This window comes from Scomber japonicus, chromosome 11 (genome assembly GCF_027409825.1).
Source record: "Scomber japonicus isolate fScoJap1 chromosome 11, fScoJap1.pri, whole genome shotgun sequence".
Classification (NCBI taxonomy): domain Eukaryota; kingdom Metazoa; phylum Chordata; class Actinopteri; order Scombriformes; family Scombridae; genus Scomber; species Scomber japonicus.
In genome coordinates, this window is record NC_070588.1 from 27,976,135 (window position 1) to 28,002,160 (window position 26,026).

Here is a 26,026-nt window from a genome sequence, read left to right on the forward strand (position 1 = left end):
CAAGGCCATTACTTTTTTACAGTTGCACAAACACTTGTATAAATGGTAAAATGAAATAATATATTTTTTTAAAACTTACATCACTGGCAATGTCCCTGGTAGCCTTGGCTGCCTTGATGGAAATAGCATCATTGCGCAGATCATAGCCCTTCTTCTTGTCATCTTCATAAGCTTGCGTGTACTGTTTCTGTAAACAAACACAAAAATACCACAGACATTAAGAACATGAATTTCAAAGTAATCCATTAATGAGAACTGCTGTACCATGAGAACGGTTCAATTTTTTACTTACCAAGCTGTAGTGGGCATTGTTTGCTTTGGCTAGAAGAACTTCCATAGAATCAGGCATGATGTGTATCTTGGTTTTATCAGTGTCCCAGGCCTGAGTGTATGCTTGCTGCAATCACAGAAACAAACAACATCAGGGTTTATTCACATTATGAACTCTGTAGGTATGACATTTAATGATTTGTCATATCAGCTTACATAGTCAACAGGTGTTTGCTATTATATCAAATAATTCTGTTAGGATTGATGATTGAATACCTTGTTCATAATCTGATTGTTGGCCTGAGCCAGCACCATGGGCATGTCTGCAGTAGTGGATTTGAACGGGTAGTTGCTTGGGGGGTGACGGTACATTTTCTCACTCAGGATCTCACCAGCTTTCTTTGCCTTCTCAACATCCAGTGAACCTATAGGTACCCAGCCAACACCCTGCAGCGCCTTCAGTTCTGCCTTGTAAACAGCCTGGATGAAACAAAAGGGGTTTATTAATATATTAATTTAAAAAAAAAATTCCAAACATGTAAAAACATAATCATGAAAACTTAAATTTAAGGATTCACACTCACATCACTATGTATGTCATAGGCATGTCTGGCCTGGACAACATCATTGGAGTCTGGCAGGCAAGTCCAGTTGTGCAGACGAGTGATGTAGTTGGCATGGTTGACCTGAATCTGGTTCTTCTTGGCCAGTTCAAAGGATATCATGTCCAGTGGCAGGTGGAACTTGGTCTTGGATTTGTTGAAGTCCTTCTTGTACAGGAAATCACTGGCAATCTTGGCTGAGTTTAGAGCCAGCATGAGCAGAGGGTCGTCTTCCAAGCAGCGAGCACCGATGTGGTGGCCCACCTGCTTACGGTATCCTGTCTTGTATTTGTACTGGAAAATAAAAATTAAATGAGACCATTACTTTTTTACAGTTACACAAACACCAGTACAAATAGTAAAATGAAATAATAAAAAAGAAACTTACATCACTGGCAATGTCCCTGGTAGCCTTGGCTGCCATGATGGAAATAGCATCATTGCGCAGATCATAGCCCTTCTTCTTGTCATCTTCATATGCCTGTGTGTACTTTTTCTGTAAAAAAAAAAAAAAAAAAAATATATATATATATATATATATATATATATATATATATATATAGCACACACATTGGTATTTTCATTTCCATTTTAAGTAGAGCAAGCTTATAATTCAATATCATCATTTTCTGACTTGTAGTGGAATCGTATTGTGGTATGTTAATGTCGTATTATCATTCTACAAAATGTTCATGTTCAAATAAATGATTTCGAGCGCATTGTAGTTAAAAACATTTTTTTAAAAGAGTTATTAGGATTTAGTTTTACATCTTTGAAGGGGTTTGTCTAATGCAGTGTATAGTAGTGAAACACAGTGTATTTTGTTGAACATTTCATGATCTTGTATGTGATTTTTTAAGACTTGGCCGTACCTTGATATATAGAATACACATCAGTATCAGAAAAATGTCCTCATGAACACGGCAGTATTGATTTCAACTACATTACCCAGTCATCACTTACAGAAACCCATAAATGAGAACTGCTGTACCATGAGAACTGTTTAATTTTTCACTTACCAAGCTGTAGTTGACATTGTTTGCTTTGGCTAGAAGAACTTCCATAGCATCAGGCATGATGTGTATCTTGGTTTTATCAGTGTCCCAGGCCTGAGTGTATGCTTGCTGCAATCACAGAAACAAACAACATCAGGGTTTATTCACATTATGAACTCTGTAGGTATGACATTTAATGAGAAAAGAATGTCCTTATCATATCAGCTTACATAGTCAACAAAGGTGTTTGCTATTATATCAAATAATTCTGTTAGGATTGATGATTGAATACCTTGCTCATAATCTGATTGTTGGCCTGAGCCAGCACCATGGGCATGTCTGCAGTAGTGGATTTGAACGGGTAGTTGCTTGGGGGGTGACGGTACATTTTCTCACTCAGGATCTCACCAGCTTTCTTTGCCTTCTCAACATCCAGTGAACCTATAGGTACCCAGCCAATCCCCTGCAGCACCTTCAGTTCTGCCTTGTAAACAGCCTGGATGAAACAGAAGGGGTTTATTAAGGTAAAATATATTACCGAACTTTGAAAACATAATCATGAAAACTTAAATTTAAGGATTCACACTCACATCACTCTGTAAGTCATAGGCATGTCTGGCCTGGACAACATCATTGGAGTCTGGCAGGCAAGTCCAGTTGTGCAGACGAGTGATGTAGTTGGCATGGTTGACCTGAATCTGGTTCTTCTTGGCCAGTTCAAAGGATATCATGTCCAGTGGCAGGTGGAACTTGGTCTTGGACTTGTTGAAGTCCTTCTTGTACAGGAAATCACTGGCAATCTTGGCTGAGTTTAGAGCCAGCATGAGCAGAGGGTCGTCTTCCAAGCAGCGAGCACCGATGTGGTGACCCACCTGCTTACGGTATCCTGTCTTGTATTTGTACTGGAAAATAAAAATTAAATGAGACCATTACTTTTTTACAGTTACACAAAGACTAGTACAAATAGTAAAATGAAATAATAAAAAAGAAACTTACATCACTGGCAATGTCCCTGGTAGCCTTGGCTGCCATGATGGAAATAGCATCATTGCGCAGATCGTAGCCCTTCTTCTTGTCATCTTCATATGCCTGTGTGTACTTTTTCTGTAAAAAAACAAACAAAAATACCACACACATTGGTATTTCCATTTTCCATTTTAAGTAGAGCAAGCTTATAATTCAATATCATCATTTTCTGACTTGCAGTGGAATCGTATTGTGGTATGTTAATGTCGTATTATCATTCTACAAAATGTTCATGTTCAAATAAATGATTTCGAGCGCATTGTAGTTAAAAACATTTTTTAAAAAGAGTTATTAGAGTTTAGATTAACACCTTTGAAGGGGTTTGTCTAATGCAGTGTATAGTAGTGAAACACAGTGTATTTTGTTGAACATTTCATGATCTTGTATGTGATTTTGCATGACTTGGCCGTACCTTGATATATAGAATACACATCAGTATCAGAAAAATGTCCTCATGAACACGGCAGTATTGATTTCAACTACATTACCCAGTCATCACTTACAGAAATCCATAAATGAGAACTGCTGTACCATGAGAACTGTTTAATTTTTCACTTACCAAGCTGTAGTTGACATTGTTTGCTTTGGCTAGAAGAACTTCCATAGCATCAGGCATGATGTGTATCTTGGTTTTATCAGTGTCCCAGGCCTGAGTGTATGCTTGCTGCAATCACAGAAACAAACAACATCAGGGTTTATTCACATTATGAACTCTGTAGGTATGACATTTAATGAGAAAAGAATGTCCTTATCATATCAGCTTACATAATCAACAGAGATGTTTGCTATTATATCAAATAATTCTGTTAGGATTGATGATTGAATACCTTGCTCATAATCTGATTGTTGGCCTGAGCCAGCACCATGGGCATGTCTGCAGTAGTGGATTTGAACGGGTAGTTGCTTGGGGGGTGACGGTACATTTTCTCACTCAGGATCTCACCAGCTTTCTTTGCCTTCTCAACATCCAGTGAACCTATAGGTACCCAGCCAATCCCCTGCAGCACCTTCAGTTCTGCCTTGTAAACAGCCTGGATGAAACAAAAGGGGTTTATTAAGGTAAAATATATTACCGAACTTTGAAAACATAATCACGAAAACTTAAATTTAAGGATTCACACTCACATCACTCTGTAAGTCATAGGCATGTCTGGCCTGGACAACATCATTGGAGTCTGGCAGGCAAGTCCAGTTGTGCAGACGAGTGATGTAGTTGGCATGGTTGACCTGAATCTGGTTCTTCTTGGCCAGTTCAAAGGCCATCATGTCCACTGGCAGGTGGAACTTGGTCTTGGACTTGTTGAAGTCCTTCTTGTACAGGAAATCACTGGCAATCTTGGCTGAGTTTAGAGCCAGCATGAGCAGAGGGTCGTCTTCCAAGCAGCGAGCACCGATGTGGTGGCCCACCTGCTTACGATATCCTGTCTTGTATTTGTACTGGAAAATAAAAATTAAATGAGACCATTACTTTTTTACAGTTACACAAACACCAGTACAAATAGTAAAATGAAATAATAAAAAAGAAACTTACATCACTGGCAATGTCCCTGGTAGCCTTGGCTGCCATGATGGAAATAGCATCATTGCGCAGATCATAGCCCTTCTTCTTGTCATCTTCATATGCCTGCGTGTACTTTTTCTGTAAAAAAAATATATATATATATATATATATATATATATATATATATATAGCACACACATTGGTATTTCCATTTTCCATTTTAAGTAGAGCAAGCTTATAATTCAATATCATCATTTTCTGACTTGCAGTGGAATCGTATTGTGGTATGTTAATGTCGTATTATCATTCTACAAAATGTTCATGTTCAAATAAATGATTTCGAGCGCATTGTAGTTAAAAACATTTTTTTAAAAGAGTTATTAGGATTTAGTTTTACATCTTTGAAGGGGTTTGTCTAATGCAGTGTATAGTAGTGAAACACAGTGTATTTTGTTGAACATTTCATGATCTTGTATGTGATTTTGCATGACTTGGCCATACCTTGATATATAGAATACACATCAGTATCAGAAAAATGTCCTCATGGACACAGCAGTATTGATTTCAACTACAGTACCCAGTCCTCACTTAAAGACAGTGTAAAGTGAATTAAGACATTTTCTTCTAAATACATTAAATAGGTCATAAATATTTCTAAAAAAAAGTGTAAAAATCATTTCAAACATTTAGATTTGAATTGTGGAGCTAGGCTTCACAACCTGTGTTTCAAGATTTCTGTGTTCAAGATTTAGTTGGCGGGTCTGAAAATCACTGCCACGTTACGTAACGCAGCAGTGATTAGCATAAACCCGACCCTGCTGCTGTAGAGGTATAAATACATTCAGCACACACTACTACTACTACAGTCTACAGTTAGCCAGTTACTTGAGTTAGCCACCGAGCTAGCCGCCGAGTTTGCTACCGAGCTAGCAGCTGAGTTAGCAGCAGAAAGCTCTCAGACGTAGCGTCCATGTTTCGGGTAGAGGTGGTGACTTTGATTGACAGGTGACACTTGGTAGGGGGCGGGGTTTCAGTGAACTCGGTGGACACTCCCACAACGTTTGGCAGCAGAGAAAAAGGCTGAGTTTTACACAACTTTGAAGCCTAATTTCATATATTTGGTGATTTTTTTTAATCATTCAAATTTGGCAGAGTGGTTAACAACACACTTTTCTGTGGTATGTCAAACTCAGAACACATATTTATTATTACTTTACACGGTTAAAGAAACCCATAAATGAGAACTGCTGTACCATGATAACTATTTAATTTTTCACTTACCAAGCTGTAGTTGACGTTGTTTGTTTTGGCTAGAAGAACTTCCATAGCATCAGGCATGATGTGTATCTTGGTTTTATCAGTGTCCCAGGCCTGAGTGTATGCTTGCTGCAATCACAGAAACAAACAACATCAGGGTTTATTCACATTATGAACTCTGTAGGTATGGCATTAAATGAGAAAATAATGTCCTTATCATATCAGCTTACATAATCAACAGAGGTGTTTGCTATTATATCAAATAATTCTGTTAGGATTGATGATTGAATACCTTGCTCATAATCTGATTGTTGGCCTGAGCCAGCACCATGGGCATGTCTGCAGTAGTGGATTTGAACGGGTAGTTGCTTGGGGGGTGACGGTACATTTTCTCACTCAGGATCTCACCAGCTTTCTTTGCCTTCTCAACATCCAGTGAACCTATAGGTACCCAGCCAACACCCTGCAGCGCCTTCAGTTCTGCCTTGTAAACAGCCTGGATGAAACAAAAGGGGTTTATTAATATATTAATTTAAAAAAAAAATTCCAAACATGTAAAAACATAATCATGAAAACTTAAATTTAAGGATTCACACTCACATCACTATGTATGTCATAGGCATGTCTGGCCTGGACAACATCATTGGAGTCTGGCAGGCAAGTCCAGTTGTGCAGACGAGTGATGTAGTTGGCATGGTTGACCTGAATCTGGTTCTTCTTGGCCAGTTCAAAGGATATCATGTCCAGTGGCAGGTGGAACTTGGTCTTGGATTTGTTGAAGTCCTTCTTGTACAGGAAATCACTGGCAATCTTGGCTGAGTTCAGAGCCAGCATGAGCAGAGGGTCGTCTTCCAAGCAGCGAGCACCGACGTGGTGACCCACCTGCTTACGGTATCCTGTCTTGTACTTAAACTAAAAAAGCAATTGTGAGAGTGTTGGTGAGGGGGAAAGCATAAGAATTTACAATATATAGATAGTAAGGCATAACATAATCTTAAAACACAGACACTTACATCACTAGCAATAACAGTGGAGGTTTTTGCAGCCTGGATAGGAATAGAATCAGCACCAAGATTATGGCCTTTTGCCTTGGACAGCTCATTGTCCAATTTGTACAGTTTCTGAAGAGAGACAGAGAGAGAGGGAGAGAGAGAGAGAGGGAATATAAATACACAACAATTAAAGCATGTTTACTTTCAATTAAAAATTATGTATCCATTTCCTGCTTGTTAATTCCATGAGATAGGTTTATCATATCAGTTTATGACAGATCTTAAAAACTTTGAACGGAAATTGTGTATAAAAGTTAAGGTTTCCCAGTGTACCTCACTGTAGTTTTTCTTGTTTCCTCTGGCCAAAACAATCTCCATTGCATCAGGCATGATGTGGATTGAAGTCTTGTCATTCTCCCAGGATTTGGTGTAGGATTGCTACAAACAAAATAGATGTTGGTTTGATCTCTCAATACTGATAGAGAGGAGATATTTCTAACAAGTCATCTTCAGTACCTTATCCATAATGTGGTTGTTGGCAGTGGCCAGTGTCAGGTCCATGGAATGCATGTCCTTAGTGAAATTGTACTTGCTAGGATGTTGACGGTATCGTTTCTCACTTAAGATTTGACCTCCCGTTTTTGCTTTTTCAACGTCCAGCGATCCAATAGGCACCCATCCTGTTCCTTTGACAGTGTTTTCATAGTCACTCTTGTACTGGTTCTAAAGGAGAATATGAACATATTGACAGTATACCTTAGACAGAGTACATAAAGTACCTTTCATAGAGTATTACCAGTATTGTAAACTTGTTTAAAGCTACTGTGGACTTTACAATTTACACACACATTTTAACACCAACACATTTTAAGGTAATTAAGTGAATTGTTTTTGTCATACATCACTGGCAATTTGCTGCATGTAACGAGCCAATTCCAAGTTCATGGCATCAGCTAGCACAGTGTAGTGGGGGATAATATTCTTGTATCCAGCCATAGTCTGAACAGATGAGGCATGTTTGCAATGAGCAAGGCTCATCATGTCCACCGGAGAGTGATACTTCAGCTTGGTCTTATGGTAATCCTTCTTGTAGTTCTTGTCGCTCTGCAGTTTGGCCACCTCCATGTAGTGAACCAGCAGAGGATCATCCTGGAGGCTGCGGAAGCCAACATGGTGGCCCTTGTCCTTCTCATAAGCCAGCTTGTACTTGTACTGTAACAGCAAATAAATACTTGTTTACAATTCATGGTCTGTTGTAGTAGAAATAAATCTTGTTTCTGTACAGGAATCATTTCCAACTTACATCACTGGCAATGGTGGTGCCGGACTTGGCAGCCACAATTGGAATGGCATCTGCTTTCATGTCATAACCCTTATTGGCCATCTCCACAAGACCGGCTTTGTAGAGTTTCTATAAAAAAATGTATGTTCATGTTAATAAAATATTATCAATAAAACAATATATAAAACATTCCTTAAACAGTGACAAAAAGTTCACTATACAGAGAACAACCATGCATAAACAGCACCATATATCACCCGTTATTGACAGTAGTCAGTACATTTTTTGTAACAGCCTTTTGTAATGTAATATAATGTCTTACATTGCTCATGGTGTGGGCATTAGCCTTGGCCAGAACAAACTCAGGAGCATCTGGCATGACATGAACTGTCGTTTTGTCCTTTTCCCAAGCTGCATGGTATGCTTGCTGTAAACAAAGACACCAGAAAAAACAAATTAATGGTAATTCATACAGTATAAATAAGATTATTGACAACATGTTTGTGGCCAAGTACTACAGAGAACATGTAAACATGCTGCACCTTATTCATGATCTGGTTGTTGGCAGTAGCCAGAGTCAAGTCCATGGAGTCCATCAGCTTGCTGAAGTTGAATTTGGATGGATGAGTGCGGTACCTCTTTTCACTCTGAATATCACTACCAACTTTGGCAGTTTCAACTGCAAGTGAGCCAATAGGGACCCATCCAGTACCTCTGACACAGTTGTTCCAATCAGCCTTGTAATTAAACTGAAAAAATAGAGATCAGAGTCAGATTATCCTGATAGATATAAAGTACAGATCAATGAGAAAACCTTCACAACAACTTTCTTAAAATTATTTGATCAAATGCGTAAATTAAATAAAAATGGTAGATTCAGTGATGTATGCCACTCACATCACTTGCTTGCGCGTTCATGGTTCGGCACAGTTGCAGTTGCATGTTGTCAGGCAGAAGAAGGTGCTTGTGAGGGATGTTTCTATACCCAGCCATAGTCTGAACAGATGAGGCATGTTTGCAATGAGCAAGGTACATCATGTCCACAGGAGAGTGATACTTCAGCTTGGTCTTATGGTAATCCTTCTTGTAGTTCTTGTCGCTCTGCAGTTTGGCCACCTCCATGTAGTGAACCAGCAGAGGATCATCCTGGAGGCTGCGGAAGCCAACATGGTGGCCCTTGTCCTTCTCATAAGCCAGCTTGTACTTGTACTGTAACAGCAAACAAATACTTGTTTACAATTCATGGTCTGTTGTAGTAGAAATAAATCTTGTTTCTGTACAGGAATCATTTCCAACTTACATCACTGGCAATGGTGGTGCCGGACTTGGCAGCCACAATTGGAATGGCATCTGCTTTCATGTCATAACCCTTATTGGCCATCTCCACAAGACCGGCTTTGTAGAGTTTCTATAAAAAAATGTATGTTCATGTTAATAAAATATTATCAATAAAACAATATATAAAACATTCCTTAAACAGAGACAAAAAGTTCACTATATAGAGAACAACCATGCATAAACAGCACCATATATCACCCGTTATTGACAGTAGTCAGTACATTTTTTGTAACAGCCTTTTGTAATGTAATATAATGTCTTACATTGCTCATGGTGTGGGCATTAGCCTTGGCCAGAACAAACTCAGGAGCATCTGGCATGACATGAACTGTCGTTTTGTCCTTTTCCCAAGCTGCATGGTATGCTTGCTGTAAACAAAGACACCAGAAAAACAAATTAATGGTAATTCATACAGTATAAATAAGATTATTGACAACATGTTTGTGGCCAAGTACTACAGAGAACATGTAAACATGCTGCACCTTATTCATGATCTGGTTGTTGGCAGTAGCCAGAGTCAAGTCCATGGAGTCCATCAGCTTGCTGAAGTTGAATTTGGATGGATGAGTGCGGTACCTCTTTTCACTCTGAATATCACTACCAACTTTGGCAGTTTCAACTGCAAGTGAGCCAATAGGGACCCATCCAGTACCTCTGACACAGTTGTTCCAATCAGCCTTGTAATTAAACTGAAAAAATAGAGATCAGAGTCAGATTATCCTGATAGATATAAAGTACAGATCAATGAGAAAACCTTTACAACAACTTTCTTAAAATTATTTGATCAAATGCGTAAATTAAATAAAAATGGTAGATTCAGTGATGTATGCCACTCACATCACTTGCTTGCGTGTTCATGGTGCGGCACAGTTGCAGTTGCATGTTGTCAGGCAGAAGGAAGTGCTTGTGAGGGATGTTTCTATACCCAGCCATAGTCTGAACAGATGAGGCATGTTTGCAATGAGCAAGGCTCATCATGTCCACCGGAGTGTGATACTTCAGCTTGGCCTTATGGTAATCCTTCTTGTAGTTCTTCTCGCTCTGCATTTTGGCCACATCCATGTAGTGAACCAGCAGAGGATCATCCTGGAGGCTGCGGAAGCCAACATGGTGGCCCTTGTCCTTCTCATAAGCCTTCTTATATTGGACCTAAAAGAGAAAAGGAGAAATTTAGATGATAACGACTGTTTTGTGTAAATAGAAAAAAATGAGTCGGGATTTATGATTTACATACATCGCTGGCAATATGTCTGCCTTGCTTGGCAAGTTGGATAGGAATGGCATCTAGCCTGAGGTCGTATCCCTTGGCAATATCCTCCAGCCACTTCTGCTTGTAGTGACTCTGTAGATAATACAGCAATGTTTCAGACAATATTTTGTACAAAGATGATGCTACTTACACTCAGCATTTTAGGCAAGTCAAATTCCTTGTATGAGAACATATCTGGCTGGTAAAGCAAAGTCTAACTTTGATTTCCAAGAAATGTTTGGTTCTCTAACCTCACTGAGGGACTGGGCATTAAATTTAGCCTGGAGGAACTCAGGGCAATCAGATGGCAGGTTGTAGGTGTGCATGAACTTCTCACCAGAAGCTTTGTATGCAGACTAGAGAGAAGAAAAAAGAAGAGTAAGAGGGGTGAGGTTTTTAAAAAATCAGAAATGCAAAAACATTTCAACAGATTTTAGGAGAGGGGACAAGGGCGTTGCATCTTACAATGTTCATTTGCTTTGAGTTGGCCATAGCAAGAACCATGTTCATGTCGTCAGTCTTGCTTGTGAACTTAAGAGTACTAGGATGCTGGCGGTAGCCCTTCTCGTTCAGCGCGGCGCCTGCAACCCTGGCCTTCTCAACATCCAACGAACCAATGGGAACCCATCCTGTGCCTTTATGGCTGATGTTGTAGTCTGATTTGTAAACATTCTGTGAGTATAGAGAGAAAAATAAGGTCTCATCATATAATATATTATAAAGTTTACAGTGCACTTATATATGCACCAATCATCTAGCATTACATCGAAGTAACATACAAGTGAAAAGTGACAACACATACGTCACTCTGAATATCCATCATGCTGCGACACAGTTGCAGATGCATGTTGTCAGGCAGGAGCATGTAGTTGTGAGGGATCTTCCTGTAGCCAGCGAAGGTCTGCACTGCAGAGGCGTGTTTGGCATGAGCAAGGCTCATCATGTCCACAGGAGTGTGATACTTCAGCTTGGCCTTATGGTAATCCTTCTTGTAGTTCTTCTCGCTCTGCATTTTGGCCACATCCATGTAGTGAACCAGCAGAGGATCATCCTGGAGGCTGCGGAAGCCAACATGGTGGCCCTTGTCCTTCTCATAAGCCAGCTTGTACTTGTACTGTAACAGCAAACAATTACTTATGAATTCACAGACACTTTACTGTTACACAGTTGCAGCTGATGTGTTGTATTGATTCATACAGTATGTTATTTTCCACTTACATCACTGGCGATATTGGTACTAGACTTTGCAGCAACAATGGGAATAGAATCTTCCTTCAATTGATGTCCTTTGAGCAGATCTTGACGGTGGGCATAGGTGTAATAATTCTGCATAAAAAGATCATTAGTGTTATGTTACAAATATGTAGACAGTTTCATTTCTATATCTGTTTTATATTTGTACAGAGACTGGGAGATATACCTGGCTGATGTTGACAGCGTTGTATCTGGCTTGCAGCAGTTCAGGGGCATCAGGTGGGAGATGGTAAGTATGCATGAATTTCTCTCCACTGGCCTTATACGCTTGCTGTGTGAATACAATAATGAGATGGGTTCATGTCTATTTCCAAAAAGAATTCCTAGAGTAAAATCATGAGACTTATATAGGTGAAAATTAAGAAGTTATTCCTCCTGCTCACCATATTCATGATCTTGGCATTGGCCTTGGCTAGCTCCATGTTCATGGAGTCAGTGACACTAGTAAACTTGATGGTGTCAGGGTGCTGCCTGTACTTTTTCTCATCCAATGCTGCTGCTGCTGTCTTAGCATTCTCAACCCCCAAAGAGCCAATGGGAATCCAGCCGGTTCCCTTCACAGAGTTCTCATAATCCATTTTATAATTGTACTGAAAAATAAAGAAGGCACCAAAACAGAAATGCAAAGTATTATTCGACCAAACACCATCTCATATTTGTGTTAATTATGAAGTCTCTAAAAGGAAACATTTAAACCTACATCGCTAGAGTTGTGGTTCATGTCACGAGCAAGCTGCAGGCTCATGGCCTCAGGCAGAAGAACGTAATTATGATGGTGCTGCTTGTAGCCAGCGAAGGTCTGCACTTTAGAGGCGTGTTTGGCATGAGCAAGGCTCATCATGTCCACCGGAGAGTGATACTTCAGCTTGGCCTTGTGGTAATCCTTCTTGTAGTTCTTGTCGCTCTGCAGTTTGGCCACCTCCATGTAGTGAACCAGCAGAGGATCATCCTGGAGGCTGCGGAAGCCAACATGGTGGCCCTTGTCCTTCTCATAAGCCTTCTTATATTGGACCTAGATGTTAAATGGTAAAGCATCTCTAATTATGTTGCATTTAAAGAATTTTAACAATTATATGATTCAAAAGTACAGAACATCTGGTACAGGGCATGTTAAAATTGTGACTGTGTGCCACTCATTGAGAAGCTTGCTCAGTCGTTCAAAAACTTACATCACTGGCATGATGTCTGGCGGCTTTAGCAGCAACAACAGAGATAGAATCAGGCTTCAGGTCATAACCTTTAGCAATCAAGTCCTGCCAGGCAAGCTTGTAGTTTTTCTGAAATCACAGATTCAAGACATAAACAACAAAAAAATGTGACCTCCGAATAAGTTTGGCACACATTTACTACTCCTTTACAAGCACACTTTTGCATGTACATTGTACTTGCATGCATACTTACAAATACAGTATACAGTATCTACACATACACACCTTTTCATTTTAAAAGACTAGTAATTGTACCAACATTACTATCTTGAAAGTGTTCTATGAGAAAAAATATTTGGTCTATAAAATGTAATTAGAAATCTTCGTATTTCTGTGCATTACATTGCTGATGTTGTAAGCATTGCACTTAGCCTGGAGGAGCTCGGGGACATCAGGAGGAAGAGAGTACTTCTGATGAATCTCCTCTAGACCTCTCTTGTAGAATTTCTATAAGGAGATAAGGTGGATAAGGGTCAGAGGTCACATTAGTGAGTGGGACGTAAAGATAAAAACAATGTTCTCAACGGTGCAAAGATTTCAGTGACCATAGACTTACATCACTCCTCTGAAGCTGGTTAACTCTGGCCTGCATCATGACAGGGTGGTCATCAATAGACGTGAAAGGGATCGTGTCTGGGTGCTGTCTGTATTTTTTCTGTAGGGAAACACAAATAAATAATCAACTTATGGGACACATCCTGCTATCAATGACATATGTCCATGTGAGACATTTAGAGGAGGAAAGTGTATTAAAGGCTTTTGCCGGCTAAATGTGTGTTTTTGTCTGTGTTCTTGTTCTTGTGAAGCGACCTTGGTTTTTATGAAAGGCGCTATATAAAATAAAGTTATTATTATTATTATTATTAAAAAAGACTGAAGGGGTGCACATACCTCGTTGAGGATTTGACCAGCATGCTTGGCTTTTTCCACGTCCAGAGAACCAAAGTTGACCCATGGGCTACCCTTGACAGAGTTGTTGTAGTCGGACTTGTACTCATTCTGTGATGAAAACAAAAAAAGATCACATGGCGCCCCTAATAATCATACAAGTCATTTTTTTATTTCATGATTAAACCAAAAAACCAGCCTGTCAGCAATAAAACATTGTTAAGACTTACATCACTCTGGATGATGTTGGCTTGCTTGGCCAGTTCCAACAACACACTGTCGTAAGGCAAGAGGTAGTTGCTCCTGATGCTCCTGTACCCGGCCATGCTGGCAATACCCTGGGATTTCTTAGCCAAGGTGACTGACATCATATCCAGTGGTGCATGGTACTTTGTCTTAAGCTTTTCATAGTCCTTTTTATATTCGCGCTGTGGAGATATCAGTGAGAGATTATTCAAGATTGCCTTCTTATCTTAGCTCTACTATAGTCATGTTGAGGGAAATGATAGTCATTTAGTCCTCAGGCAAGCTAATAATGACTTACATCACTCTGGATTTTGGCAACGTGAACAGAGTGCAAGATCTTGGGGTCGTCGTGAATGCTGAGGGCCCCGACCATCTGCCCCTTGTTCTTCTCGTACTCCTTCTTATATTTAACCTACGAAGAGGAGCACAAGGTGATGAATTGATGGATTAATTAAACCCTTGTTCATATTCAGACTCTTCACAGTATTCCCTCATAATTAGTCTCTACCAAATGTCTGCACAACAAATCATTCATGAATACGTCATCAGTCACAGACACTAAGCAAGATTAATCCTTAATGAAGCTTTCAGAGAGCTGAGTTTATTATTCCGTTTTTACACTTCTTGTTTATGGAGAAAAAACATGAACTATATTAAATATGAAGAACACAAGTTTACTTTTTTGAATTTTTGAATAAATATGGGTTAAAAACTCTCAAAACAATATGAATCAGCTGCACTTAAATGTTTCAAGGACAAGTCTTCGAATTTCAGTATTAAGTGACTATATTTGGTCAAATTTGACCCTAAACAGTATGTGAGGGTTAAAAAGCCAAACTGACTGCAAACAAGAAATACTGATATTCTTAAAAGCTGATGTTGCAGCATACTTACATCACTGGCAATGTTTGTGTGAGCACGGGCAGCAAGGATTGGGATGGCATCACCTCTGACCTCAAACTTCTTTGCTTTGGATTTCTCCCAGTCATACTTATAACAGCTCTGTAAGGATAATTCAGGATGTTAAAAAATGTACAGTCTACCAAATTAAAGCAGACAGCAGCTCCTCTTAGAAATGAAAGTGCATCAACAAATTAATTCTGAATTACTTACGTCACTGAGGTTAAAAGCGTTAACTCTGGACTGGACGAAGAAGGGATAGTCTGGGGGCAGATTACACTTGAACTTGGTATCCTCATACTTTGCCTTGTAGTTCAACTGCAAGAAAAAGACAAATGATACAATAATGCGTTCATTAAAAAACATTTCTTTCCCATCAGTTATGGTGATTGATTCATATCATACTGCTAATAAAAAGTAATTTCCAAACAAAGCAGACATTCAAGTGAAGTGTTATTTGATTTTCTGCCACAGGAGGGCAGCAGTGTATTAACTGGATTTTATCAGGGGGATTTTAACTGTCCCTTTTCCTGCCTCCCCCTGCCCCTCTCTCTCTGATCACAGGGTTTATTCTGGGCCAACTGTATGCTTGTTGCTATTTATACTACAGAGAGATGGCTCTCCAGTTTCCATGGTGCCCACAGAAAGACAGCTGGGCTATGTGGGTGATTGGGCACATTTTAAGGTAATCTGCGTATCTAAGAAGTAATGATCTAAAGAATTAGCTGGCTATAACTTAGTAAATGAACTATATTAAAAGACAGTTATTTTCACAACATAGGATGAAAACAAATGCATTATATAGTGGTATTTATAGACAATATTGCATCACTTTGCAGTTCTGATCCAATGGGAGTTTGTAAGATCTACTGTGCCTATTTCAGTTCTAATACAATTTGTATTAGTATTAGGAGGAGGTGGTCCATAAATGATACTTACGTCACTTAGCTGTTTGGCATTAATGGCTGCTTGAACCATAACTGGCGAATCCACCACTTGTGTAAATTTCACTGTGTCTGGATGATGCCGGTAAACTTGCTGCAAACCATAACATATAAAAAAGTGTGAGAAGTTCATAAGTACAGTACAAGTAGACTACTATGAATTTATTGTATTCTAGTAACCAAAACCACTCACATCGCTGCACTGTTGAACCTTCTTAGACGCTTCATATTCAGGCGTTACTGTTTGAGGGAAGAAGCATCTTGTTTTAATGTCTTCATAGTCCGCTTTATATGCTTGCTGCGAGATAAAAGAGACAAATTGTGAAGCAATGATATAATAAAGCAAATAATAAACTTGTATATCAATAATTGAATGCAGAAACATGGAAAAGAAATATCTTACATCACTCTTCATTTCTTCAATTTTCTGGCAGTGAAGCATGTAAAGGTCTTCATAGCTTCCAATGTAGTGGCCCTTCACCTCATTTTCATACTTATCTTTATAATGTGCCTAAGGACAAAAATCAAAATGTATATTTAAAAAAAAATAACATAATAAAATGAGATATTTATGACAAAATAGATCCTTTGATGAAAATATTCTTACGTCTGTGAAGCTTTTAAGTACTGAGTCCATCTGAAACTTGGGCGTGTCACAATAATTGATGCTGGAACCTCTGGATTTTTCATAGTTGGCCTTATATACTTTCTGTAAAGATTAAAAAAACAAGTGGTGAACAGAAAAATCATATATAAATCACTGTCAGTGAGTTAAAGAAGTAAGTACTGAAAAATACACAGACAGCTAAAGCTAAATCATGTACTCATCTACTCATTGAAGTGGGTGTAAAAACCTCACTCACTGTTGCAAACAGCATGTCAGTTAGACTAGTAACTTAATTTAATGAAATCCTTTGCTTCAACTAACTCAGTGTATATAAGAAGGTGTTAATATGACACCACTAATATGATAATCCACTTGTAAGAGCTTCTTGTCACACACTGTACGTTACAATCACTCAAGCAGTCACTTTACATTTCATTCGTTTAACAGTCTATCGAGAGTCGTTGTCAAATTCACGCAAGCAACGACTCTGTCTACAAGATGTATATTTTCAATGCAACAAGCCGTGATCAAGAATTCCTTTCTACATAAGCTTCTCCAGACACCTACATCACTGAGGATGGTGCCGGCGTATCTGAGCTGCCTGAGGAGAGGATTCTCTGTGGCGGGGAGCGTATTGTAGTCGGACTGTGCTTTCGTCTTCTCATAGTCTTTCTTGTATTGGACCTGAAGACAGAAACATTAAAAAACAGTGTAAGTAAAAAGGAGAGAAAGTGTGTTGATGAGGTGTATTCACAAGATAAATACACTGACTCATAAAACATTGGTACATTGAGTTGTAATGGAACGACACCTGTATCCTCGTCGTTTCTTAAAGTGACGCTTGTTTGCTTTGTGTGTGAATGCGTAGGTGGCTATGAGCTGCACAGTGTCTGAAAAGCCTCTTCACACACTTTGATATATTGCTGCAGACTTGTGAAACTACACAGTGAATTTGTGCAATGACAATGAACCAAATGTAGATCTCTAAGTCATGCAGTGCATGTGTGGGCACAACACAGTGTGTCCCTGCGTCAGTGTTGACTCACACTCCGCTCTGAGACACAGGTCAACTCTCTGTCGTGTCTTCCACATGAGATAAAACATATAAAAATACTCTGATACCTTTGTGTGTGTGTGTGTGTGTGTGTGTGTGTGTGTGTGTGCGCGTGCATGCGCGCTTACCTCACTAACAGCAATACGAGCCTTCTTGTTTGTGTCGTAAACCGGTGTGTCTGTTTGCATGAAATAAATTTGGTCTTTTTCATCCTCAAATTTTTGCGTGTACTTTCTCTGTAAAGAAAAGGGATCAACAGTTAGATACAGAGAAAAATGGCCACCATAATACCACCTGAAAAGTTTGTCCCTTATCTAGCAGTGAGCTCTTACATTGCTAAGGTTGTCCATCGCCACCCTGGCAGTTGCCACGTCGAAGTAGGGCGTCTCGCACCATTGACCCTTAACGTTTTTATTGTAGTCTTCCTTGTACTTAAGCTGGGGGGAATACATAACACCATTAGACAATGTATTTCAAATTAGAAAAATCTTTTATGTAAAGGATAGATGGATGATGCTGACTTATCCGATACATTCATCTTTCATCTGATGAAACTAACTGAGAATCCCTGTCATTTTAAGCCTATTGTTGGCCTTTCCCTTTTAGCTCCCTCTCTTAGTGCAGCCAGCAATACCAGAGAGCAGGTGGCAAGTTATTCCTAGCAATGGCTTAGTAATGATTGGTCACTGAGGACACTGTTTCCATGTGGGTACACTTGTGAAGTGCAGGTTTTATCCTGTAAAATAACGTTTTCTTGAGTAGAAGTGAGGTTTATTCCTCACCTGCACTTGTTTGGCATTGTGGTTGTTCCTTAATGGAAGAACACTGACTAAATTTGCTCTAAGCTTTTCTCTTCATAATCAAATGTCAGCAGATCATGGTAGTTTTGGGATGAGGGGAGCTGGTCATAAATTATATTATTCTCACCTATTCTTAACCACCCCCAAACACTCAGACCATGTATGACAATTATTTGTAATTAAACCCCATTTCCAAGTATGCCATGGAGGAACCACACCTCTCTAGCCACAGAAATATCAGCTACATACATTGCATACTGTCTATGGTGCAATGAACTACACATTACAAATATTAAGAAGAAAAGGGGTGAATTCATCCCTTGCTCTAACTCTACCTACCTCCGTGTGCTATATTTGTTTTGCAAAGTGTTCATTTTTCTGCTTACATCACTGCGCTGATGGGCCACCCTCCTGGCCAGCTCCACTTCAGGAGGGTCAGCCAGGGAGGTGTACTTGGCCTTGCGCTCATCGTGACCCTTCTTGTAGTTGATCTGTGAGGAAACACAGCAGAGGTTGAAATTTTACAGAGGTGGTTCATTCTTCGACATCAATAGCTGACCTTAGTTCACAGCCTTGCACGGATCTTATCTACATTTTCCTTACATCAGCAGCAAACGTTAAAGGCTATTGTGTTCAAAAGGAAGCAAGAGGTCAAATGAGCTTTTTATTTGCCTGCAGTGTGAGTGGAAATGACTCCATATAATATAATTGACATAAATGGGCCCTGCAAGCAAAAAAAAGAAGCAGCAAAACAACATGGAGGAAGACTAAATTATTGGTGTGATTGATGCTGAATGGAAATGGGCATCAAGTTCAAAGGTATATTAAAAAATAGAAGAGCAAGCACATTACTTCCTCACAGCAATGGCTTTTTTCAGCTCAAAAAATGCATATAGAATTATCCATGTGTTTGATATTTTGCATTGTTTCCTATCAGAAGGCTATAAGAAACAATCCCCAAGGACAGTAAAATCACTTAGTGGTGATAGGAATAAAATACAATATAACAATATATCAAAATATTTCCTACTATAAATAAAGAAATAAATCGTGTCTGTGTTCAGCTAATCAAGTGAACTCAATATCTGACAAATCCATCAAATTCATACCAACACATTCTGAAACTCATCCCAACACTACAGCATCATTACTCTATATGGCCTAATACAATCTACAGTAGCAAATTCTCATGCTATATGTTTGGATATGGCTCATATTGTGTTGTTAGTTAGTTACTTACATCACTGAGGACCTCCTGAGCCTTGGCCACTCTGCGCAGCTCAGGACTGTCACTATAGGGGTAGAACAGGGTCTTCTCCTCATCCCAGGACTCTGTGTAGAGTTTCTGAAAAAAAGGAAGAAAGTAATGATGAGATGTTACTCTAATTTTCTCCTTTTTTGGACATAAAACACAGTGCTTGAATGCCACATTGTGCGTACCTTGCTGATGTTAGCAGCATTCTTCACAGCCAAGACCAGCTCAGGAGCATCAGGAGGCAACAGGTACCTGTCCTTAGTCTCATCCCACTTCTGTCTGTACAGAACCTAGAAGAGAAGAGTAACGACATTTGTCCTCAACATTCAAATGTCTGTTTGTTTGTTTGTTTTTATCAGACCATTGTATACTGTTATAAGCTCATGTATCTCACCTTGCTCAGCAGTTCATTGACATGCTTGACGTGGGCGATCTCTTTGGCCTCACCATCATACAGACTGGTCGTGCGAACCTTATTTCCTTCCATGCGGTATTTAACCTGAAGACAATATGTGTTGTTTCTCATTATTCTTGAATACAGTGAGATCAAATCAAGTTTAAAGAACTACATTTTCTTTATGGTCTTCATCAGACATTTTTCAGCAATCTCTCATGTCATTCAAGATATAGCCCTGTCCTTTACATTCATGCTGCATGATTTAGAGAGGAAATATTAGTAGTACCTCACTAAGCTGCTCCTGTGCCTTCCTAATGCGGATCATTTCAGGAGTGTCAGAGCAGAAGGCAGTAGGCCGACCTCTGGACTTGTCATAGGCCTGCCGATACTTATTCTGTCAAGAAGAAAGATGGTTGAATAGAGTTTAATAGTCATGATATGAAATACTGGACAATGCCTGAAAATATTATGTTTGAAGGACAAGTAAAATAACATACATTTAAAAAAAAGATTCAAATGACAGGATTCTTTAATAAATACTTCCATTGTCCTTCAAAAGCAGAAAAGTTAGGGACTGGAATTATTATCATTATTATTACTGATCTGGACCCAACATTCTAACTTGTTGCTTACGTTGCTGAACTGATCCAGCATCTTCTGGCTGTGAGCCAGGTATGGAGTCATGAACTGGGAAGTATCCACCTTGACTCTCTTCCTGACTTTCCTGGTAGGCAAGCCAGACTGCTGAGGGAGAGAGATACAGTTAATTATCAAATCAATAAAAAGGTTAGGTCTAGGTTCCTTGATTACAGGACATGAATTGGCCAGAAACTAAAATCACATCCAAATACAAATAGGCATCAGAAACACTGATATTTTGACTATTTTAAAAGGTATACTGTAACTATAATAAATGCATAAGAACAGTCTGATGTTATTAAGATGTAGTGAAAACATTTTATCTAACTGATATTCATTTGAGTTTGCAGAATACAGTAAATACTGCCCACCCACTACTCTAATTACTTACCTTTAATAACTGAAGTGATTCAAGTCAAGGCTTGAATTAATAGGAATAAAACACAGACTGATTTTGCACTAAAGTCAAATGGTTGTGATGACCTTATTATACATTAATATTATGCTGGAAGAAGGATAATATAAGGACAGACAAAACCAAAGCAAGCACGGGGGAACAGCTGATTATACAGTTACACTGAGCATGCAATGCAAGTCTCGACAACACTTACACAAAGTTTATAGTATCTTTTGTTTTGGGAGTCACATTAAAATGCAGGACCAGCTATAAATTCTGACTGTGATTTGGTGGGAAAGAGCTGGATATTCATGCAGAGTTTTAACTGATTTTTTTGTAGAAGTTTCAAAGTTTTAACATGAAAATCTGTGATTATAACCAAAGACATTCTGCCTTTAATGAATTAACCAGACAGTAGATTATGTATACAGGCATGCACACGATAAGGGGGTTGCACCATGGTCATGACAAGTGAGGAATACCCTTCACTGTTTGAACTATTGTCCCTTGGGAGAAGGTGCTTTACCTGAAGGACCTGAGTCTGAGCCTGACTCTGAGGCTGAGCCTGAGCCTGAGCCTGAGTGTGGTGCTCAGTGAAAGTCGTCGTAGTAATCTGCTAAACATATTACAGATATAGGACACACTCTGGGGTTTCAAAACTGCCAGAACAAGTTATGGGAGAAACAGCAGAGTATTTTTTTTTTTTTTATAAGATTGAGGGTGTTTTTTCCAAAGCTCTGGTGCACTACAATCACTGCCATTGACACTGCACTGTATCATATGTCCTTAAATGTCCTTCTTCATCCTTCTTCACTCTAATAGTAGAATTTGAAGACGAGTAAAATCCTCAGAGGGGAATATCCTGTAATTGTGTCTACAGTCTAATTAAGCCTTTATTCCACAGAGGGAAGAGAAGCATTAATATCCCCAGTGTTATGTGAGCCTGGGTGGTTTAACTATTTCATTCTGATCATATCTATAAACACCAGGCACTCACATGACTATAATTCTATTCCCATTTGTTGTTTCAGAGGGCATTGCCCCTGTCATCAGTCGCCATGACACAAAGCAGTACACAAACTGTTTGGACAGCTTTATAGTCCCTGCGTCTATTCACTATTCACATACTGTTCTCGTGGGTTTAAAGGGTTAGTTCGCCAAAATGACCTTTTTTAAAAAAATGTGTTTGTTCTATTTAACCCTAACCCTAACCCTAACCCTAACCCATTTTTAGATAACTGAGTTGAATTAAATTTTATTTGTGGTGCTCATAGCATTAAAGAACTTCAACAGCAGCAACTATGATTTCTAGACACAACAAAACACACTGTAAGCTGTTTTCTTATTAACTACTTTCTTATGAAGAAATAGTCCCATATAGACACAGTTGACAGTTGTTTCTGTGGTAGAGTAATAGTTATGCTGCTTTTGGGAAGCACCACCTCCAGTTTATTGGAGTTAAAGCAGAAACCTCAGAAGTAGATAACCCAAAATATAGGCTAATACCTGGAAGTGCCTGCATGGCTAGATACCACTAGTAGTAGCGAGAAAATATGATTTTTGGGGGGGTACAAATTAAAACTATATTTTCTAGTTAAGTCACTCAGACTACAGTACTGTACTTCAGCATTTCCGCATATAGCATACAGTTCCATGAATAGCACGGCTAAATTACAGCCTGCCTAAATTACACAAGCTAAGTGCCTTTGGAAGGTAACCAATAACACTTCAAATCTACCTGAAATCTAGAAGTAACCAGAGCTGAGAGAAAGAACATTTCAATCATTTTTATCAACATTTGTAAGAGGCTTCGATATCTGAATCTATCAGACAGAAGAGAACCATAGGTGTTCATAAACCACCTAACTTGACCTATCACTTAAACAAAGCAAAAGCAACCTCTCTCTACAACCCCATCAGGTAGTTTTCCCACTGATCCACCTCTCCCATGCAAATTTCTAGCACTGTGACGCCATTAACACTCTCCAAGCTTTCAAGAGTGTGATTTACAGCGCTGTGGCTCGTCTCACTTCCCCCTCTCTTTCGCTTACACTCCCTTTACTTCTCTCTCCATCTCTCTGCCAATGCAGCCGTAGATGTCCACTTCTAAATTTGTCTGGATGCCAGACGGAGAACTCTACACTCCACCCCCTTAATGGCCTAAGGATTTTTGAAGTTATTATGAAGAAAATACTGATAATCACTTATAACTGCCAACTGAAGAAATGAAAAAATAAAACATAAATAAGCACTCAGTTGGGTAAGTTTAAATTCTTGTGAAGCTATTTTTTACCTATGCTTATTAACCTGACCTAACCTGAACAGCATTATGTTTCTTCCCATTCTGTAGATTAAATATGAAGCCATCTTACAATTTACTCAAAACAATGCAATTATTCTCCACAGTGTAGATGAAAGGTCTAGTGAAATCAGAGTGTATTGATTTTAGGAGTATCCACCAGTCTCGCCTCCCAACGGTTTACATCTTTTATAGTAAAGATGGTAAACCTGTTAAAGCAGCAGATATGTTATACAGGAGTCAAATGATACCAGATGATCTGCGGATGCGTTTAGTTAACAGGCGTAGCCGAAAACAATCATTCAGACTCCCTTATAAGATATCAGCAATATTAATTGTGACGAAATACAAGGCTAACTTTAACCCTATTTCACCAGGAAATATTGGGTTAAACTGTTAGCCTTCTGCTTTCACTCTTCCATTGGACACTGACATGGAGACCTTCAGCAACACAGTGTTTCATACACAACATGGATTCAAAAAGCAGCATTAAATATCCTGAAATCTTGGAGGTTGGAGGTATGTGATGAAAGATTGCAACAGGTCATTTGAGACAAAAGATAAAATGGTAACTTCAAATTGTACATAATCCATAATAATCTGTGCTACATAGAAGGGACAGTAATTAAAAGCAAAAGTGGAAACTGTGTTGTTCAGTGGGTTAAATGTGTTGGAGATAACTGATGGCATTATCTGTAGAAATCTGTGGCAATGAATTACTTCTAATTACTTACTATCGAGAAGATAAGACTCCATCTAAAATGTTGTGTTTCTGTTTGTCATAGTGCAAGACCCCAGGTAAAGGTATCTGTGCAGTCCAGTAAAATATTCCATCTTCAGTTTGAAATAGTTTTGATTTACAGTTAGCCTTTGAGGGCAATCCAGGGTTTTAAACCCATCAGACGTTGTCCCTCTGAAACAGGATCCACCAGCAGACATGGCCGACTGGTTCCATGAACTGCTGACTGGATGGGTTATCGTCACAAACTCAACTATTCATAGGGTTCGCCACAGGACCTGCACATCTAGTAGATAACCTCAACCTACTGAATCAGATCTGAAGTGATATTTCAGCTTTTAATCACATTTAGGACGGAGGCAACATAGACGAATGAAGCAAAGTAGTGCATGTTGTGATTAATATGCACCACCCATTGACAGGATGTCTACTTACCTCTTCCACAATCTCCTCCTCCTCATATTCCTCCTCAAACTCCTCCTCAAATTCCTCCACAATCTCCTCCACGATTTCCGTCATTTTGGGACGGTTTTAGAAGTTCTACACAAAACAACACATGACATGGTAAGGCATGGAAGGAAACTGAGTGAACAAGCTGTAAAGCATATCTAATGACGAAGTGTACTATGTAACAGCGTAACATGAGCTCACTTAAATATTCTATCAGTAAGTGCAAATCACAATTTTACAGAGCGCATGCAGGAACCTAATCAAGAGAACTATGGACAACTGCACCGGAGATATTTTAGGATGCTTCCAGCCATCCCCTGTTGAACTCAATTACCTTTTCCAGCAAGGAGAATACTAAACAGCAAGCAAATGCTAGAATAACAAAACAAAAACACACACAAAAAAACATATACCAAAGTGCATGCCATACCAGAGGAAAGATTCCTGAAGTATTTCCTGACAGTTAGGAAGTCTCACTTGCCATCCACTAGGGTCTCAAAATGATCCAACTTTGTGATTTGCTTCAATCCTAAACAAAGTGATAAAAAAATGTGTGAAACACCTCTTCAAGCGTAAAAATCAATAATGACACAGGGAGAAGGGCAGATTAGGAAGGTGAGACTGAGAGTGCATTATAACAGGCCTCTGGCTTTGAATGGGTGACAGCCACCCCCACCCCCCCTCCCTCACTTGCCACAACACAACCCAGAGAACTGGGCCTCCTGGCTGAAGGTCTGCGACAGCTGCCCAACAGTGCTTCAGCTATTTGACATGTAAGCTAATGCCACAGCCTGATTGGTTGACTCTGTTTAGCAAACGGAGATGCAATGCCTTCTGAGGCTGCAGGTTAAATATAGGATGGCATACTAACTCCCTTTTTTTAGCGCTTGATTGCCCTCTCTTTGAATCAAAATTATAATTTTTTCTGTAAAACAAGAAAGAAATTGGTGGAACACTTCAGGTAGAAGGACAAACTAGCCAGACAGAAGATTTTGGAAAGTAGACAAAATGGCCAGACTGCTGCCAAGAGAAACATCCAAAGGTAAGTCTGGTGTAAGATCTTGCGGGAAGTTTGCAGTTCTGAGTTGTTTGGTTACTCCTTTTTATTGTGCAGCAAAGCCTTCATACTCCTTTGTCCTCCATCAGCTGTCCTCCAAGGTCCAGGTGTCAGCAGAGGATGGAATAGATGACAGTCCAAGCAGATGTAAAGCCATGCAGAGTGGAGAAAATATGGATATTTGTGATGTTTCTCCTTTTCTTTGCTTACCAGTAGTTAAAGAGTTTAATGGTCTCCCAAGCCGCCAAAGCCTCCCCAGCTTCCCTCCAGAGAAACGTTGGGCTACAGCACACAGCTGCAGTTTCTACCCAGGTTATCATGTGGCCGACACAGCCAATCACAGGCCGGTGTTCTCGTGTTTCAAAATCTAAATATACCTA

At 39.3% G+C, this 26,026-nt stretch overlaps 1 protein-coding gene across 1 annotated transcript in view; it reads right to left on the reverse strand.

Annotated features, from left to right (window-relative positions):
• The window catches only part of neb (nebulin), a 64,999-nt gene extending 40,341 nt beyond the window's left edge, over nt 1-24,658 (reverse strand). The window contains 59 exon segments of the mRNA XM_053328302.1: nt 80-187; nt 293-397; nt 547-750; nt 855-1,166; nt 1,261-1,368; nt 1,892-1,996; nt 2,160-2,363; nt 2,458-2,769; nt 2,864-2,971; nt 3,453-3,557; nt 3,721-3,924; nt 4,019-4,330; nt 4,425-4,532; nt 5,676-5,780; nt 5,944-6,147; nt 6,252-6,563; nt 6,665-6,772; nt 6,977-7,081; nt 7,160-7,366; nt 7,544-7,855; nt 7,947-8,054; nt 8,248-8,352; nt 8,468-8,674; nt 8,823-9,134; nt 9,226-9,333; nt 9,527-9,631; nt 9,746-9,952; nt 10,101-10,412; nt 10,498-10,605; nt 10,764-10,868; nt 10,978-11,184; nt 11,315-11,626; nt 11,731-11,838; nt 11,933-12,037; nt 12,150-12,356; nt 12,467-12,778; nt 12,936-13,043; nt 13,317-13,421; nt 13,531-13,629; nt 13,866-13,973; nt 14,093-14,290; nt 14,407-14,520; nt 15,003-15,110; nt 15,222-15,326; nt 15,948-16,046; nt 16,146-16,250; nt 16,356-16,463; nt 16,560-16,661; nt 17,127-17,243; nt 17,742-17,849; nt 17,946-18,050; nt 18,800-18,904; nt 19,654-19,758; nt 19,854-19,958; nt 20,063-20,167; nt 20,352-20,459; nt 20,699-20,809; nt 21,673-21,714; nt 24,584-24,658. Of these exon segments, the coding sequence (XP_053184277.1) occupies nt 80-187; nt 293-397; nt 547-750; nt 855-1,166; nt 1,261-1,368; nt 1,892-1,996; nt 2,160-2,363; nt 2,458-2,769; nt 2,864-2,971; nt 3,453-3,557; nt 3,721-3,924; nt 4,019-4,330; nt 4,425-4,532; nt 5,676-5,780; nt 5,944-6,147; nt 6,252-6,563; nt 6,665-6,772; nt 6,977-7,081; nt 7,160-7,366; nt 7,544-7,855; nt 7,947-8,054; nt 8,248-8,352; nt 8,468-8,674; nt 8,823-9,134; nt 9,226-9,333; nt 9,527-9,631; nt 9,746-9,952; nt 10,101-10,412; nt 10,498-10,605; nt 10,764-10,868; nt 10,978-11,184; nt 11,315-11,626; nt 11,731-11,838; nt 11,933-12,037; nt 12,150-12,356; nt 12,467-12,778; nt 12,936-13,043; nt 13,317-13,421; nt 13,531-13,629; nt 13,866-13,973; nt 14,093-14,290; nt 14,407-14,520; nt 15,003-15,110; nt 15,222-15,326; nt 15,948-16,046; nt 16,146-16,250; nt 16,356-16,463; nt 16,560-16,661; nt 17,127-17,243; nt 17,742-17,849; nt 17,946-18,050; nt 18,800-18,904; nt 19,654-19,758; nt 19,854-19,958; nt 20,063-20,167; nt 20,352-20,459; nt 20,699-20,809; nt 21,673-21,714; nt 24,584-24,658 (9,021 nt within the window).
• Nucleotides 24,659-26,026: the final 1,368 nt, after the last annotated feature.